This window comes from Papilio machaon, chromosome 24 (genome assembly GCF_912999745.1).
Source record: "Papilio machaon chromosome 24, ilPapMach1.1, whole genome shotgun sequence".
NCBI lineage: Eukaryota > Metazoa > Arthropoda > Insecta > Lepidoptera > Papilionidae > Papilio > Papilio machaon.
In genome coordinates, this window is record NC_060009.1 from 1,335,983 (window position 1) to 1,353,239 (window position 17,257).

General features: G+C 34.0%; 2 protein-coding genes across 2 annotated transcripts; one reads left to right on the plus strand and one right to left on the minus strand.

Annotated features, from left to right (window-relative positions):
* The first annotated feature begins 140 nt into the window (after positions 1–140).
* On the plus strand, positions 141–4,828 carry LOC106707364 (sperm flagellar protein 1). The gene is made up of 5 exons (XM_045683885.1): positions 141–290; positions 840–1,049; positions 1,864–1,968; positions 3,722–3,867; positions 4,361–4,828. The coding sequence occupies exons 1-5, from the start codon at positions 170–172 to the stop codon at positions 4,826–4,828; spliced, it is 1,050 nt and encodes a 349-aa protein (XP_045539841.1). The 5' UTR covers positions 141–169.
* A 1,366-nt stretch (positions 4,829–6,194) lies between these two features.
* Positions 6,195–16,638, minus strand: LOC106713666. Its single transcript, XM_045684043.1, has 17 exons — positions 16,600–16,638; positions 16,213–16,507; positions 15,236–15,405; positions 14,624–14,763; positions 13,314–13,473; positions 12,347–12,505; positions 11,790–11,911; positions 11,037–11,110; positions 9,955–10,042; positions 9,706–9,765; positions 9,558–9,625; positions 9,161–9,220; positions 8,426–8,501; positions 7,774–7,903; positions 7,240–7,446; positions 6,585–6,702; positions 6,195–6,355 (listed from the first exon to the last, which is right to left on the minus strand). Exons 2-17 carry the CDS (start codon positions 16,494–16,496, stop codon positions 6,253–6,255), a joined length of 2,019 nt encoding a protein of 672 aa, XP_045539999.1. The 5' UTR covers positions 16,497–16,507; positions 16,600–16,638; the 3' UTR covers positions 6,195–6,252.
* Positions 16,639–17,257: the final 619 nt, after the last annotated feature.

The window sequence follows — 17,257 nt, forward strand, 5'->3', positions numbered from 1 at the left end:
AGAATATGTGAATGAAAAAAAACCTGGCCGTATATAAAATTAAAAAAAAAACATTTTGGATGACATAACGTCAAATCAGGGATAAATTAATTTTGTCAAAACGTTCGTAAACTTAATATAATATACACTTTTTAAAGCTTTAATTTTATTATAAAAACATACATATAAGATGATGGGGAGTTTTTCATCGCCAGTGCCTTTATCGGACATCGAGTCCGTCCTCGCCTGGGTTGACACCTACAAACTGTCGAGACAAACGAAGAAAATAGCAAGGGATTTCTCTGATGCTGGTATATTTTATAATATTTTAATGTTTATTCTAATAATACTCAAGTGGCCAGAAACTAGGCCGTTAACCTTAGAACTTTACAAAGCCGAAGGTTAAATATGGCGCTAACTAAATATAGGCTTAGGGATTGTTTTATCTGTCATATGTAAAACATCATCGAAATATACCGTAACATTCAAAATTTCTTTTAGTAGGTTTTTTAAATCTTTTCTATTTAGTACGTTTTCTTTTTTTTTATATTATAAGGTAACCACCTGATTTCACCATAATGCGAAGTGACCACTGCCCATAGACATCCGCAATTGCAGATGCGTTGTCTATCTTTAACCGACGGAGGTGGAGACGCATAGAAAGAGAAATTTCCCCGCTTCCATTAAATCAACTTCCCATCCTTTCCTTATAAAAAAAGGTTGGGAAGGGAAAGAGGACTAAAGTTAGGCCTTTGGAACGCACTCATCACGATTAAATGCGGAATTACTTCCACTTCACGCATGTCTTCTGTGTAGTCGTACAAAATACTTTAATTTTACTCAGTTTATGATTATTTCAGTGCTTCTCGCGGAAATACTTGGCGTACATTATCCTAAGCTGGTTGAAATGCACAACTATCCACCACGGAATAGTCAGGCGCTCAAACTTAATAACTGGATGACTTTAAATAGAAAGGTCTTGAAGAAGTTGAAATTGACCCTCTGCACTTCGACAATGGAGCAACTGGCAAATAGTACACCTGGGGTTATTGAGAAAGTGCTTCTAATGGGTTAGAAAACTAGATCCTTTTTTTTTTTTTGAAAAAATTGAGATGACATTATTTTTGTATGAGTGATCGTCAGTATTACTACGCGTAAATAACAGATGAGTCCCCAAATAAATACAAAAAAATAAATTAATATAGTCAACTTTCCCTGTTCAAATGATGCTGTTTTTGCGATGTGTATTTGTGTTTTTTTTTATTCATCTACGTAAAAGTTTTGAAAATGTTTACTACAAGTGTCAAGGGTTACCGTACTTGAACCTCGACTAAGCAATATGACATTGTTTAGAAATGTAATTGTAAATTCATTTGCAAAAAAAAAACACGGTCGTCTATGATTTCAAAGTGTAATTAGTTTTTATTTAATTCTTTGAATAATTCAATTACCTGATATGATCATAATACCTAATTTCATACTTCATACTTAATATTGTAAATTCGAAAGTCTGAATTTTTGCTACTACGCATGTCCAGAACTGTATGGATCTCGGTTAAATTTAGCACATATATAGAACATAGTCTGGAAAAACACATAGGCTACTTAGTAAGTTTTTTTTTAAATGCAGCGTCAACAAAGTCGCGGGCAAAAGCATTGTTAAAACGTGTTAAAATTAAAAAAATATTATTTTGAAATTCCTTCTTTTTATAAATATAAAAAATAACAGCCCGTTTTTTTTTAAATGAATTTAGTTAAAAGTTAAAAATGTGTTGGTTTTGTTACCTAAAAATTTAATCTCGATTGAAATTAAGTAAGACTCAGATTGTTAGGGAACATCGAACAAATGTAAACTTTCGTCTTTTAAATTGTTTGTTCTTGCAGTTCGTGATAAGATCCAACGTGATGAAGAGGCACACAGAAGTCTCAAAGATTCAGAACAGAACCTCTCCAGCGGCGGGAGCTACTATGAAGCGTGCGGTGATGACGGTAGGAGTTTTTTTTTGGTTGGAAAACTTTAATAAACGGCGATTGTACGAACGGATGAACGTAAAAATTTTCACATTTGAAGCATTTTTTTTAACAAGTTTCATGCAAGTTTTAACTGCATCATAGGAGAATACCTTTTTTTTTTTCGAGGTGAAATCTTCAAAAGATACCCTGCCTTCTGGGGGAAAGGCTGGGTTATGTGAGATTTGACTCACTAAAACGCCCTCAGTGGACATCCTCAAGTGCAACTGGTGAGAGTCCCGGGATCTCCAAAGGAACGCACCGGGACATCATAGGAGACTACCTACCGTTGGTTACTGAGATCGAAATCTTTGTATAAAACATATCGTCATCCCTGTCATTATCTTTGTCAAAACAGAGATAACAATATGTTTCGTCTCAGAAACCTATGGTTAATGTTTTCCTTCATTACGTGTAACTTTGCAATGTGTGAATGTTGTTTTCACTACGCCTTTCTAAGGTAGCTTAAGAGTATTGGTTTTGTAAATAAGCACTTTTACTTTATTATTTTTGTTACTAACGAAATTAGGTTGGGGACACGCAGACGACCGGCTGTAAAAAATTAAGGTTTATAAAATTGTCCCTAATTTTCGCAACAAATTTTGAAGCTAAATTCAAAATCTACTAGTCTTCTAGTTATTTAAAAAAAAACAAAAAATGGGACCCATCTGCAAGCACTTCCTTTTTAATAAAATATTTTTTATCAAAATCGGACCATCAGGGGGGGAGTTTCGCGGTAATACACATAAAAAAATACAGTCGAATTGATAACCTCCTTCTTTTTGAAGTCGGCTAAAAAATTAGATGATGGTTTACTTACTAAATTTTGGCCGGCAACGCATCTGTAGTTTCTCTGGTGTTGCGGATGTCTATAGGTGTCGTTGATCATCTCGGAGTTTCCGCCGTTCGTTTGCCACGTACACTTCCTAAAATACAAATCCTAAATCCCAAATAAGAACAAACGTATAGCTTAAAAAAATAAATCGTGAAAAATAAATGTAACGTAAATTAATGATCCGAGTCACCGGGGAAATGTTTAGAAATTTAAATATACAGAGTAACCTAATAATTATATCAGCAGGCACCAGTATACTAAGATCTTTACAATGATTATCGTGTTTGCGGCTTTTACTATGATAGTGTAGTTTCTATTTAATGAATATCTATCTATATATATAAAAGAAAGTCGTGTTAGTTACACTATTTATAACTCAAGATCGGTCGAACTGATTTACCTGAAAATTTATGGGGAGGTAGCTTAGAACTAGGAGACGGACATAGGAACTTTTTTTATCATGTGTGCATTTTTTTATTCCGCGCAGACGGAGTCGCGGGTAAAAGCTAGTGAATATTATACATGCTTTCATATCAACAATGAACTTAGAAATATTCCATTCTCAATAATTTTCATAAATCATTACTTCATCTTACAAATATTATAAATGCGAATGTTTAGATGGATGGATGTTTGTTTGAAGATATCTCCGAAACGGTTCATTTGGCATAGATGTAGAACATAGTTTGGAAGAACACTTAGGCTGGCTACTGATTACTATTTTTTTTTTAATTCTGCGCAGACGTAGTCTCGGGCGACAGCTAGTAGATTATAAATATATGATTGCATTTAATAAAATTGCGGAGAAATTACCAGTAGTTGAATAACTCTGGCTGATGATAATGATTGCTGATGATTGATATGCTTCAATAAATACAAATGTATATTTTTTCACAGAGAACGTACTGGTCGTACCATTGAAGACGAGAGTCAATGGATATCTAGAGACTATACAACAAAAGGTAGTCAGTCATCAGTCCTATCTCACGCAGAAACAAGAACTTAAAGACGCTAAGGAGGTTATAGATGTTTTAAAACAAAAGGTACTAGATTTAAATATAATCGTAGAAAAATTGTTTTAAGTATGTCATTGGCACCGGAGGCCTAATTTTAGTCCTCTTTCCCTTGCCAGCCTTCTCTTATTAGGAAAGGATGGGAAGGGGAAGTGGATTTGGTGGAGGAGGGGACGCATAGGAAAGAGAAATATCCTCTTTCTGTGCGTCCTCTTCGTTGATTAAAGGTAGGCAACGCATCTGCATTTGCGGATGTCTATGGGCAACGGTCGCCTCGCTATTGTGGCGAATCCAGGTGGCCGTTTGCTAGTTTGCCACCTTATGATATAAAAAAATGCATTTCTGTTCGGGGCATTATTGACGATCTTAGTTCGATTCCTTAACTCTTTTGAAAATACATTGCTGATAGGTATAAAATAATTCTGTTATTCTGATTATATTGTTTTTAATCTGCCTAGCTAAGTAGTCTATTACTATGATTAATATCCTAGTGTCTTATGGTTGAAAGTGTATTTTTATCCAGGTAGAACATCTCGACAGTTTGGTAAAACTGAAGAATGAAAGAATAGAAGATCTACAAAAGCAATTAGAAAGAAAACAGACAAGACGCAAAGAAGTCGATGCACTTCAGAATAATTTACAAGTTCCTTATGATGTTTCTACACCACCTTCTCCGAAGGAAGACGATATTCTCTTACCAGTGAAATTATCGACCACTAAACTTGTTGATAATAAAAATTATAGACTTGAAGAATCTAAAATACCAATATCCAAAGACCTTGCGAAATCTACATCTAGGTTATGTTCAGTCAGTCTTGAAGATAATGTTGAATCTAATTTGAGAATTGATAAAATTAAATTAGACGATTTTAAAGAAATAGAAATAATTGAAATGACTGGAAAAGATATACAAGATGTGGATGAATTTAAAGATAGCGTTGGTGAAATAATTTTAGGGGCTGAATATAGAGATACGAATGAATACATGTAATTTTGGAACTACTTCACTGAGTTCTTACTCGTTTAGTGTCCATTTGATTCTGATTATTGCGGTTAATAACTTGATAATCTTAATATATATAAATCTCGTGTCACGATGTTTGTCCTCAATGGACTCCTAAACCACTTAACCGATTATAATAAAATTCACACACCATGTGCAGTTCGATCCAACTTGAGAGATAGGATAGTTTAAATCTCAAATTATAGTCGCAATTTTAATTTATTGCTAATTATTTGTCTGTTATTATTTGACAGTCACAATTATCTGTTAACTCCAAATGATTCTAACAGATGTCGATACCTTTCGACTGGGTTGAGTAAGTAATCAATAGATGGCGCTGCTATGGTAAATCTACGAACGTGTCATATAAGCTTATTAACTGCGCGCGGACGGAGTCGCGGGCGACAGCTAGTAAATTATGTAGATCTTTGTAAGGTTTAAAAGTTTTCATTAGCAAATTTTTCGTCTAAAATCGAATATGTTTTAAATATTTCTAGTCGTTTTTAATTTAGTTGATAGAGTATTAAAATAAATATTTATTCATTAAAATACTGATATTTCTTATGTAGTTTTCTACTTTTTAATTTATCTAGATCAAAATTTGAATAGTATGTCTTCGAAAGACTTTACACTTGGAATTTAAGGCTCGCAGAAAATTTTTTTACCAATAAAATTACAAACAAAAAGTACTTATAATAATTTTGAGGAACATGGAACTTATTTTTTCTATGCAAATAAAAGGGATTTTCGTACAGTTGTTTAGGCAGCGAAAATTCTCGGTTTCTCTTACTCTCTCATTTCATTTTAATTAAAGTACATTTAATTATCAACTATAGGACATCTTTCTTTTAATATCGAATTAATTTTATTCATTTTAATATTAAAATAAGACATTTGTTATATATTATACATTTTTTTTATTTTGTTAATATATTAATTAATTAAAATAAAATAAAATTGCAACGACATTTATTGGTTTCTTTGAAATGCAGTTATGTTGTCGAAGCTTGTTTACAATTATTTAAGACTGAATTCGTAAAGTTAATTTCCATTTCTGTTTCAAAACGATTTCAGTGGAGATTCACGTTATAACAAGCTTCGTCAAATGAATTTAAAAAGAACAGGCGACAATCAACAAAGCTATAATAATATATAATATAAAATATAGATGGAGTATTTCATATAAGTTTGAGTCTAATCCATTTTCGAACATTTTATCAAAAGGCTTGTTTCGCCTCATTTTTGTGCCCCAGATTACGTATCACAGATTACATATCTATAGTTAGAAGTTCACTGAAGTTACATAAGTAGACCTCTCAGGATGAAATGATCTTGTAACAGTTATTAGTGCATTGTATAGGGGCAGTAGTAAGACTGATGTAGATGAATAGCCAGAGTGTTTTTACTGGCTCTCAGTGGGCATTGTTAGGAAACATGTCGCACAAGCTCGGCCGTTGTTGTAGCATGTTCTGTATTTCGTACCATCTGTTGTCTTTTTTCCTTTCCATCATGTGTCTAATGATAAAAAGATATAATTACTTAATAGATATCTTTTTGTTTTACGTGCTCTTCATTACTTTAGGTACAAATATTTTTATTTAGTTAAGTAGGAAAAAACATTATCAGATTCTTTTGACTTAAAACAACGATAATCATGTAGAAATAATAGGGTAATAAACACATCTTGCGTGTCCATTAAACCTGGATATTATGCGAAAACAGCCATCTTAAAATTCAAACTTACGTGCTGCTGTCACCATTCTGTCCAACCACCTTGAATCTGTTGAACTCAATAGTGCTGTCGAAGAAGAACTTCTTGTTGATTTCGTTTAAAGCTCGCTTCACGGGTAGCAAGTCTTCAACTGGGAATAATGTTTTTGTTGACACCTACTGTCATATTCATTTTCCCATAGGATACATAACCTTAAGTTTATGACTAAATTACATGCGAAAATTTAAATTTATAACAAGTTATTTTAATTACTACTTTAACCTTCTGTGGTCCTAGTACCTTCCTATTAAAAATATTATTCTAATTAGACCACATGTTATTAATTAAAAGACTTAGTTGCAAATTCCACAATTTACTCCTATTTCAAGTTTCTGTGGTCCTGGTACCTTCCGATCGAGAACTAATTACTATTTTCACTGTTTTATACTATTAAAAAAAAGTAAAGGCATCTTACTAATATTATAAATGCGAATGTTTAGATGGCTGCATGGATGGATAGATGGATGGATGAAAGAATTACTATTGCAACTAGTGTATTAGAAAAACGTTAAGAGAAGACGATTGAAAAAATTTAACGTTTGTTTTCCGAAGAAGTAAAATGATTTTCGGATCGATCTAGTTTCAAATATTGATTTCAGCGGTAAACAAAGTTCAAATAACTACATACTGTTATACACAATCCCATGCATGTTTTCCTCAACAGTGTCCTTAACTGGACATGTACATGGCGGTAGTGTGAATGCGGAAGTCTGCGCGGCCACGGTGTTGCTCCTCTCATCCCATTCTTGCAACGGTGACTCCTCGCCCCCAGTCACGTCCAGCTTAGATTTCCTCTTCTTGTTCTCGATACGCTGTCTCAGTATGTCCAATTGTTCTGGTTAAATTATTAAGCATCGATTTTACATTCGGATACTACTAAAAAAGGTATTTACTGCGAAATCAATGTGGGAGTAATAAATATTTTATTTTCTTTTTTAGGACCGGATTAGGTAGGTACGTATGGAGAGGTAGTCATATTTGTCTAAATCTTTTGTTTTTTTTTTTTTTTTTATAGATTTGGGGGCAAACTAGCTGCGGCTCGCATAACATTAATTGATCCGACGCCCATAGACATCCGCAACACCAGAGGAACCGCAGGAAAAAGATACAAATACAAAAAAGATAAAACAAAAGGTTGTTACAAAGATATAAATATAATCACCAGGAGTACAGGGCTCATATTCCTCGTATGTATTCTCAAAGTGAGTGTAAGGGTTGGCCTGCATGTACGGCGGTAGAGAACGTATGAACGAGTCCACTTGCATCCTTTGACACTCCTCCATTGGACATACCTAAAATTGGTTAAATTGGAGACTAGTACTCTACAGCTCCTAAGTTCAATGCTTGTTATTAAAATTCGCCAATTTTTAAATTTATGAATTATAGAACTGCATTTACCATGTGCAAATATTAACCTGCACATCATAATCAGCTCACTATACGTCCCCACCGAGAAGCTCGGAGCCTCCCCAAGTTAGGTGTGACTAGGTCATAGTCAACCACGCTGGCCAAGTGCGGGTTGACTTCACACATATATTTGAATTTTCTCAGATAAGTGCAGGTTGCATTATGATGTTTTCCTTCACCGTAAGAACTTCGAATAAATGTATATATAAATCGAAAAACACATTGGCACATGGCGGGATTTGAAACAAGGACCTGCAGTTTGCAAGTCAAGTGCTTAACCCCTGAACCACCGACTGTCTTCCTCCACATATCTAGAAGACCTAGTTACTAGTTTAGGGTAGGGTCGAAACACTAGGTAGGGATATGTATGATGACAAACGTAAAGTTTAATATCAGATTAAATAAACCTTCTCATAATTTATCTTGGCGTCTTGATCGGGCACGTGACTCGGAATAACGTGCATGCTGTCGTTGTGAATGCTCCTGTATACATTTTACAAATAATTTTAACACATATAGGCTATAGAAACCATTGTGAAACACTAAAAAAAGATTCATCGCAATCTAATCAAATTAAGAACACAATATTAGAAGTTAAACATACAGACATTGATTTAATTTACACTGTTAAAACATTTAACTGTGGTAGATCCTGCAACAACAACATTTCGATGGTTCCTATGGACCAAAGTAACAAATTGATGAATTATTTTTTGGGTTAAAACTTTTAGTTTAGTTAACAACATGAACTAAACAAAATACACATTTACAGGTGTAAATGTTATTTTTTTTATATGGTTTAACTTTGAGAGCCTCTCTTGAAAAGGTGTCAATACGCACATTGACCCTTATTCGTAGGAGCCATCGATTTGTTAAGTGCACTAATGGGCCTCGCCCAGTGAAATACCTCGACCACACAGAGGACAGGCGTCATGTGGAAGTAATTCCAAGTACAGTCTGATAAGTGCAGTGCCGTAGGCATAATATTACTCCACGTTCCCTTTCCACCTTTATAAGAGAATGGCTGGAAAAGGGTAGTAGATTTGATGGTGGAAGGGACGTATAGCAAAAGGATATATACTTTTTCTGTGTGTTCTCTCGTTTGTCACCTTATGATATAAAAAAAAAACCATTTAATTTACCCTAATGCTGAAAACGATTCTTCTATGATTTCATTTTCTTCAATCTGGGATACTTCTTGTCTGAAAACATTAAATCAAATTACTATGATAACTATCACTGTCACTGTCAAAGACTAATATTATAAATGCGAATGTTTGGATGGATGGATGTTTTTGTGAAGGTATCTCCAGAACGGCTCAACGAATCCCGATGAAATTTGACAAAGATTTAGAACATAGTCTGGAAGAACACATAGGCTACTTATGTTTTTTTTAATTCAACTCGGATGGAGTTGCGGGCGACAGCTTGTTTTTATATAAATATACAATTATACAATAAGAATTTATATACTTTAGCATAAAATACATATTATGTTAGATACATAAATAAATTTCATATTATATATGAGTTTATTACCTCGGTATCGTCTCAACTTCTTCAGAATAATCATGACTTATGTCAGGGTAATCGTCAAACTTCGTTGTCTAGAAATTAATATTTATGTTTGATACATATTGTAACACGTGAAAAGAAAATGATTAAGAAAGTGATGTTTGTTTCTTACTCTTTTATTTCCAATGTTTATGACCACTTTGTTTTGCACCGAATTCCTAACTTTTTCGCGCTAAAACAAAAGTGAGAGTTTTATTACTTAAGATAAATCTTTTGATTCATAGTTAGCTTGTTTTAGAGACGATCGTTAAATCACTTTAATGAAAACCTCTTGTATTTCAGAATTTTAAATTGAGTACTAATTTAAAGAAAGGCAACAAATATCACTTCGGAACATTTACCTATAGATACTTGTACTCACCAGTTTAGTGGTAGAAGCGATCTCCATGGAGTCCTTTGCGCCGAGTATAGTCGCCTTTGTTGCTGGCTGACCGTACGCTGATGACGCACTAATAAAAAAAAAGAACTCAATTTTACTAGTCTTACTTTATATTTCTAATATTATAAATGCGAATGTTTAGATGAAGGTATGGATGGATGGATATTTCTTTGAAGGTATCTCCAGAACGCCTCATCGGATCTGGATGAAATTTAGCATGGATATAGAATAGAATTAAGTTTTTTTTTATTCCGAACGGATGGAGTCGCAGGCGATAGCTAGTAATATTATAAATGCGAAAGTTTAAATGAATAGATGATTGTTAGAAGGTATCTGAAGAACGGTTTAATGGATCTTGATGGAATTTGACACAAATGTAGAACATAGTCTGGAAGAACACATAGGTTTATTGTTTTTTTAATTCCGCGCGGACGTAGTAACTATAAAGCTGGAAGTCCATAGTGCGGAATACTGTGATACTCGCGACCGAACAATACAAGGCACTTCGGAAACCACATTTAAAAATATTAAAATAGATTTCCCATAGAATATCAATACATAGTATAAAACAAAGTCGCTTTCGCTGTATGTCCGTATGTATGCTTAGATCTTTAAAACTACGCAACGGATTTTGACGCGGTTTTTTTTAATAGATAGAGTGATTCTTAAGGAAGGTTTGTATGTATAATAAATGCATAATATAGTAGAGAAACGCTGATAAATTTAAAGTTTTCTAATGTGATGTCGTAAATAAGCACGTTTTTTTGCGCTTATATTGCAAACGCTGGCTGAACCCTACGAGATAGACCAAAATAATGTACTACAGTATTGTTCACCTTAAAAAGTTCAACAAAAAAGTCCGCGATGGTATATGTCTATCTCTTAGGGATAACCCAGCATAACCATTTTTATTCTTTTACGAAGTGATTTTAAACAATACAGCATTAATCCTTATCCATTTAAGTACCTTAAATAAATTGTGCATTTATTCTGTAGTAGGTATATTTTACATTGCACCCGTGCGAAGCCGGGGCGGGTCGCTAGTTAATCTATAAAATACTTGCATTATCTTTAGTATAGATCCCATGTTCCCTCGGATATCGACGCTCGCCTGTGTCACTCGGTGACTTGTGCTACTCTGGAATACGATACAAAAATAATAGTTAGTTTCCATTGCCATAGTCCTTTCTTTCAACAAGAACTTTGTTTTCTAAAACAAAATAAAACAAAGGATGGTGGATTTTAATTATTTTAATGCGATTTTCTACCGAAATTGAAATCATTGTAGCAATTGCCAAAGCATCTACTACGAAGAGGTCAAAAAACTAAATGTCAAAACTGTCATGTTGTTGGTGTTGCCCCAATTGAAAAACAATGTTCTTGTTGAAAAACCCGTTAGATGAAATTTAACAGTAGAAGAGATCGCAAAAACAACGTATGTTGCATGAATGCACTGATCTCTATATTTGGATAGGCTATTGCTTCGAAATTACAGCTTTTGCTTCGATTCGATTTAAACGCGCCTGTTGATGTTACGTGACAGTTCATTTTCTATTTATATTATTAGTTCGAATCCACACCACCGATACAAACCGCTCACATCAGCGCCAAAATGGCGGAAATTACATAGGCACAAAATACTATGTGTTATAGCCAATCCATTCATAGAAGTCAGTGATTGAATGGGTCTTGTTACGTTATTTCATGTCAATTTCTACGACCAAGTAGGTTTTATTTTGTGACATAATTAACCGCGATAGCACCACCTCTCTTACCGGCCGAGTGTACTATAAACGCTGCAGTTGTTAAACATTTACCTCTCTGTCAGTCTGTATTGTTGAGCACTCCCATTTGCCGGGCTTTGGCAACGTTTTGAGGTACTCGTCTTTGATAAGGCCCGCATTAGGGCATTGTGACTTCACGAATTTGTCGTTTATAACTGTTGCAAAGAAGAAGAAATAAAGTAATAAACATACTACTAAACATGAAATACTATTTAAGCGAGTCATTGTCTGGTCCTAGTGGACGAACTCCATAAGCGAGATATGAGGTTAGGGAGAAACCTTTGTAAGCAAGTAAAATATCAGTCTCTATGACTCTTGCTTATTCAGGTTCGACTATACTACTTCTATGAAAAATACGAATCTACTGACACCTCCTTTTTTAGGTTTAGGATACATGTATGTACCCTCGAAAAATATTAACTCCCCCCCCAAATAATAGACAAAAAAAATATTGTTCCAAGTAATGATTTTGGACCATAGTTATTAAGCCTGTTACAATAACTTATCTTTTTAATAATTATGAGAGAGACGGTCTCTCATAATTATTAAAAAAAACTTGAGATAAAAAGAGACATATATTCTTTTCTTACCATAATGTTCCCATTCGTTCGGCGGTTCTTTGGTAAATTTTAATGTTTTTAATACATTTCTACGTAGATTTGGTTTAAAATCTGCCATATCCCCGTACATTACAAATGGTGCGTTGCTACCTTCTAACATGTCGAACCACGGTCTGTCCTCTGTTTGTCCTTGAATTTTATTTAAAATAAATTACTTTAATATAGATAATAGTGAAAATTATGCGTTAATGTATTATAAAGAGAATCCTACTACTACTATAAACTAGCTTTTACCCGCGACTCCGTCCGCGCGGAATAAAAAATAGAAAACGGGGTAAAAATGATCCTATGTCCGTTTCCTAGTTCTAAGCAGCATCCATCAATTTTCAGCAAAATCAGTTCGACCGATCTTGAGTTATAAATAGTGTAACTAACACCACTTTCTTTTATATATATAGATGAAAATGTTTATATGGATGGATGTTTATTTGAAGATATCTCCGGAACGACGCAACGGATCTTGATGTAATTTGGCACAGATGTAAAACATAATCTGGAAGAACAATTATACATCCTTATTAAGTTGTTTTTTTTAATATCGCTCGGACGTAGTCGCGGGCGACAGCTAGTGAATCGTTAAATGTATAAAAAGATAAATTCATTTGTTATTTTACACAACATAGTCAAACCAACGAGACATGTTTCTCTCAACTTTTATTTAACACCTTATGTTATCTTATGTTATCTCTATCATTTTTACGTTGGAATTTTTTTGGAGACAACGAAGCAAATACGATTGTTATATAGTGCGTATGTACAACGCCAGAGCTTTTGCCTGCAAATTTGTACGCGCGGAATTAAAAAAAAACTTCCTAAGTAGCCTATGTCTTACATTCATGCCTATTAATGCAGCCATTTTGGAGATACCTTCTAACAATCGTGCATCCATTCAAAGTTACATTTATAAAAAAAGACTGGCTTAATGCTAAGTACTTACCTATTTCGCTTAACTTCGGCTCCGGAACAGAGATCATGGTCTCAGTCTCGTCAGCAGGTTTGAATACAGGCAACTCAGTTTCTATCAGTTTGGCTAAATCGAAGAAGTACTGATTCATTTCTGGCGTGTCGTTCACGAAATTGTTCACGAAACTTTGATACTGTGAAAATTAAAAGGTAGGATTAATAAAGTTCTTAAGTTTTACAAATTTTGCAGTGAAGGATCTCTCAACAACAATATTTGTTGGGTGCACGAATGGGCCTTGACTGGTGAAATACCACGACCACACAGAAGACAGACGTCAAGTGGAAGCAATTCCGCGTTTCGTCTAATGTGTGTGGTGCCGGAGGCCTACTTTTCGTCCTCTTTCCCTTCCCACCCTTTTATTATTAGGAAAGGATGGGAAGTTGAAGTGGATTTGGCGGAAGAGGGGACGCATAGGAAGGAGAAATATCCTGTTTCTGTGCGTCCCTTTCTCCAATGATTAAAGGTAAGCAACGCATCTGCATTTGTGGATGTCTATTGGCAACGGTCGCTTCGCTATTTCGGCGAATCCAGGTGGCCGTTTGCTCGTTTGCTACCTTTTGATATATATAAAAAAAAAAACAGTATTATAGTACATACTCTTACTAATATTATATATGCGAAAGTTTACATGGACGGATGGATGTTTGTTAGAAGGTATCACCAGTAAATGATGTGAAATGATGCAGAACATAGTCCGGAAGAACTCATAGGCTTCTAATTACGTTTACTTTTATTCTGTGCGAACAGGTGACAGTTTTAAATAAAATTGTAGAACATTACAACAAAACATATTAAACTTACAAAACATTCACATAAATCTTCCAATACAAACTTTCATCTCCTATTCCCTAATGTTATTTTGCAACCTTAAGGGTAAGACTTTTACGAACTTTGAATGTCATATTTATTTAAATCCAATAAACAGCCTACAAAATAAGTTTCAGGTCTAAAAAAGACGACACTTGCATTTTCAAATTTCTACCCCCCACTTTCAACCCCTTACAATTCTTTTTTCGCGTTAAAAAGTAGCCTATATGCTTTCTCAGGCTCCAGATTATCTGTATACCAAATTTTATTTAAATCTGTTTAGTAGTTTTGACGTGAAAGCGAGTCAGACAGACAGATAGAATTACTTTCGCATTTATAACATTAAATAGTAAAGTTTAGTAAGGATTATAGACAGATTGTTGTACGATACACGTACTTAAGTGGGTAACTAATTTTGTAATGAACATTTAAATAAACATGTACATAATATTCTTAATTATAGTTACGTTATTCACCTCATTTATGACTTCTTTCATTTTATTTCGCCAACTTTCATCGAGTTTGGATCCGGTTTTGTATCCGTTTACAAGGCGCAGTATTAACGCTTGCGCGTCGATTAACGTCTCTTGCAACACGTCAATGTATTTTGTATATTCTGTGAAAGTTTATTTTTTAATTTATTGACAAATATCTCTTGCATGTTATAATAATTAAACATTATTTTATAATTGATAAAAGCTATTTTCAAATTCAGTGTACCAACTTTCACGTAAAGGTATCATAAAAAACTTTATGTAATTTATTTAAAATATACAATTAGTTTTTAAATATTATTAAAGAATTAAGTAATAATTTGAAATAACTTTTAAGCTAAAAAAAAGTATAACCTACCAATATTTCAATGTACATATCAAAATCTTTTATCTGTATCATTGCGGTGAAATTTTCAAAAGGCGTTTTTTTATATTTTTTACTCTCTATCTCACTTCTCGAAATTTCAATAATCAAAAACAGTATAAATAATAAAAGAATATTAAAAATTTTCGTCAAATCATTCAACGACCGTTGAGTTACAAAACAAGTTAAATGCATGAATTAACTATAGCGCCTTATTTCGTAAAGCATACCTTGTGCCATCTGCATCTTTTCTAACTTGCTCTTTCTCCTCTCTGAACAGAGTACATACATCAACCCCGCAAGGTTCTTGCACTCGAGCTGCGTTTGTAGAGCACTGATCTTTTCTTTCCTCTCCCTGTGAGCTTCGCATAGCATATATGATGTACGGATCTGTTCATTTCTGTAATAGACAATAAAATGCTATACTAGTTTCTGTGAAGAAGTATAGTATAAAAGAATATATAAATACATTCGTGTAATAGGATACAAAATCTTAAATATATAAAACATATTAAAAACTCAAATTTGGAAATTGGAAATATGAATATTACAACGTCTATGTGACTTGTACAAGGATCTATTTCAAAATGTAGAAGACGGTGGTGTGTTACTGTACATAGAGAATTGTAAAAGAAATCATAAAAGAAAAGTCTTTTTTATATATCAAAAGGTGGCAAACGAGCAGACGGCCACCTGGATTCGCCGAAATAGCGAGGCGACCGTTGCCCATAGACATCCGCAAATGTTGAAGCGTTGCCTACCTTTAATCAACGGAGAAGGGGACGCACAGAAAGAGGATAGTTCTCCTTACTATGCGTCCCCTCTTCCACCAAATCCACTTCCCCTTAACATCTTTTCCTGATTAGAAAAGAATGGGAAGGGAAAGAGGACTAAAATTAGGCCTCCGGGACCACACTCATCAGACGAAACGCGGAATTGCTTCCACTTCACGCCTGTCTTCTGTGTGGTCGTGGTATTTCACCGGTCGACCGGACCCATTCGTGCACCCAACAAATATTGTTGTTGCGGGATCTACCAATGTTAAACTCCCCTGTTCCACCAAATCCACTTCCCCTTCCCATCTTTTCCTAGTTAGAAAAGTATGGGAAGGGAAAGAGGACTAAAATTAGGCCTTAGAAGTAGTTTAAAACTTTAGAATCTAAACAGAAAGTATGCATCAGTATTGAACCTATATTTAGTTACTTACTCCAAGATAAATTCAAATCTTTCCTTCAAACTCTGAATCTCTCGTTCTAATCTTCTTTCATATTCTTCTCTTAGGCTCTCTTCTTGTTCTTTTAGTAACTCGTCGACTTCATCTTGAGATCTCTGTTTATTCTTCTGTGTGAGACATTGGCAGCGGGGTTTTGATGGTACGTTGAATTTTTGTACGTTGGTTTCTAAGTTTACTGACGAAGAAGTCGGTGACAATTGCTCTTCTCTGATCACTGCTAGAGTTTCCCCGCTCTCTGACATTTCTTTACGCGACATCTGGGAATATTCTGCATTATTTTCCATTTATTTAAATTAATTTTGTTCATATAATTAAGGGCAATAATATTTTTAATGTTGTCTATATAGTTTTACAACTTACTTGCTTGTAATCCTTTCCGCGCGTTTCTATATAGTTCAAGACAAAATAATATTGCAGATTTAAAGTTTGCTATTGTCTCATAACAGGCGTTTGCTAACTACAATAATCTTTTAATCTTCCATGAAATTTGTTATTTCTTTAATCTGGTATAATGTTTACTGTTTTGTTTTATTTAAAATTTATTTCACAATCCCCACCCATAACGATAATAGTACTACCCCTAGTCGAATAAAGTCAAAGCCTATTTTATTTAAAATTGTGTTAAATGACGCTGAGAGGGATTATAAATGTAATAATATAATTATGACATACAGAGCGTATGAATTTAATTTGTTATAGTCGTTACAGTGACACCTTGAAGAACTGAAATAAAATGTATGAGTTTAAAAATAAACTAAGAAATACCAACGCACGTATTTTAATAATTTACAAACGCACGCTCTTATATTAAAATTCAACACGTGTAAAGTTGAATTTTTAACAACCGTAATATACACTGCTAAGGGTTAAATTATCAAAGTTTGTTCATGTAAATCGTAAGAATTTTTATCGTTTCATGAGCTTATAAGCAACTTATAACCTCAATGGCGCTCTGTTGCTAAATCATAATTTGGTAACTTTGTTGTGACCGTTATTTTACGAAAGAACTATTTTAATT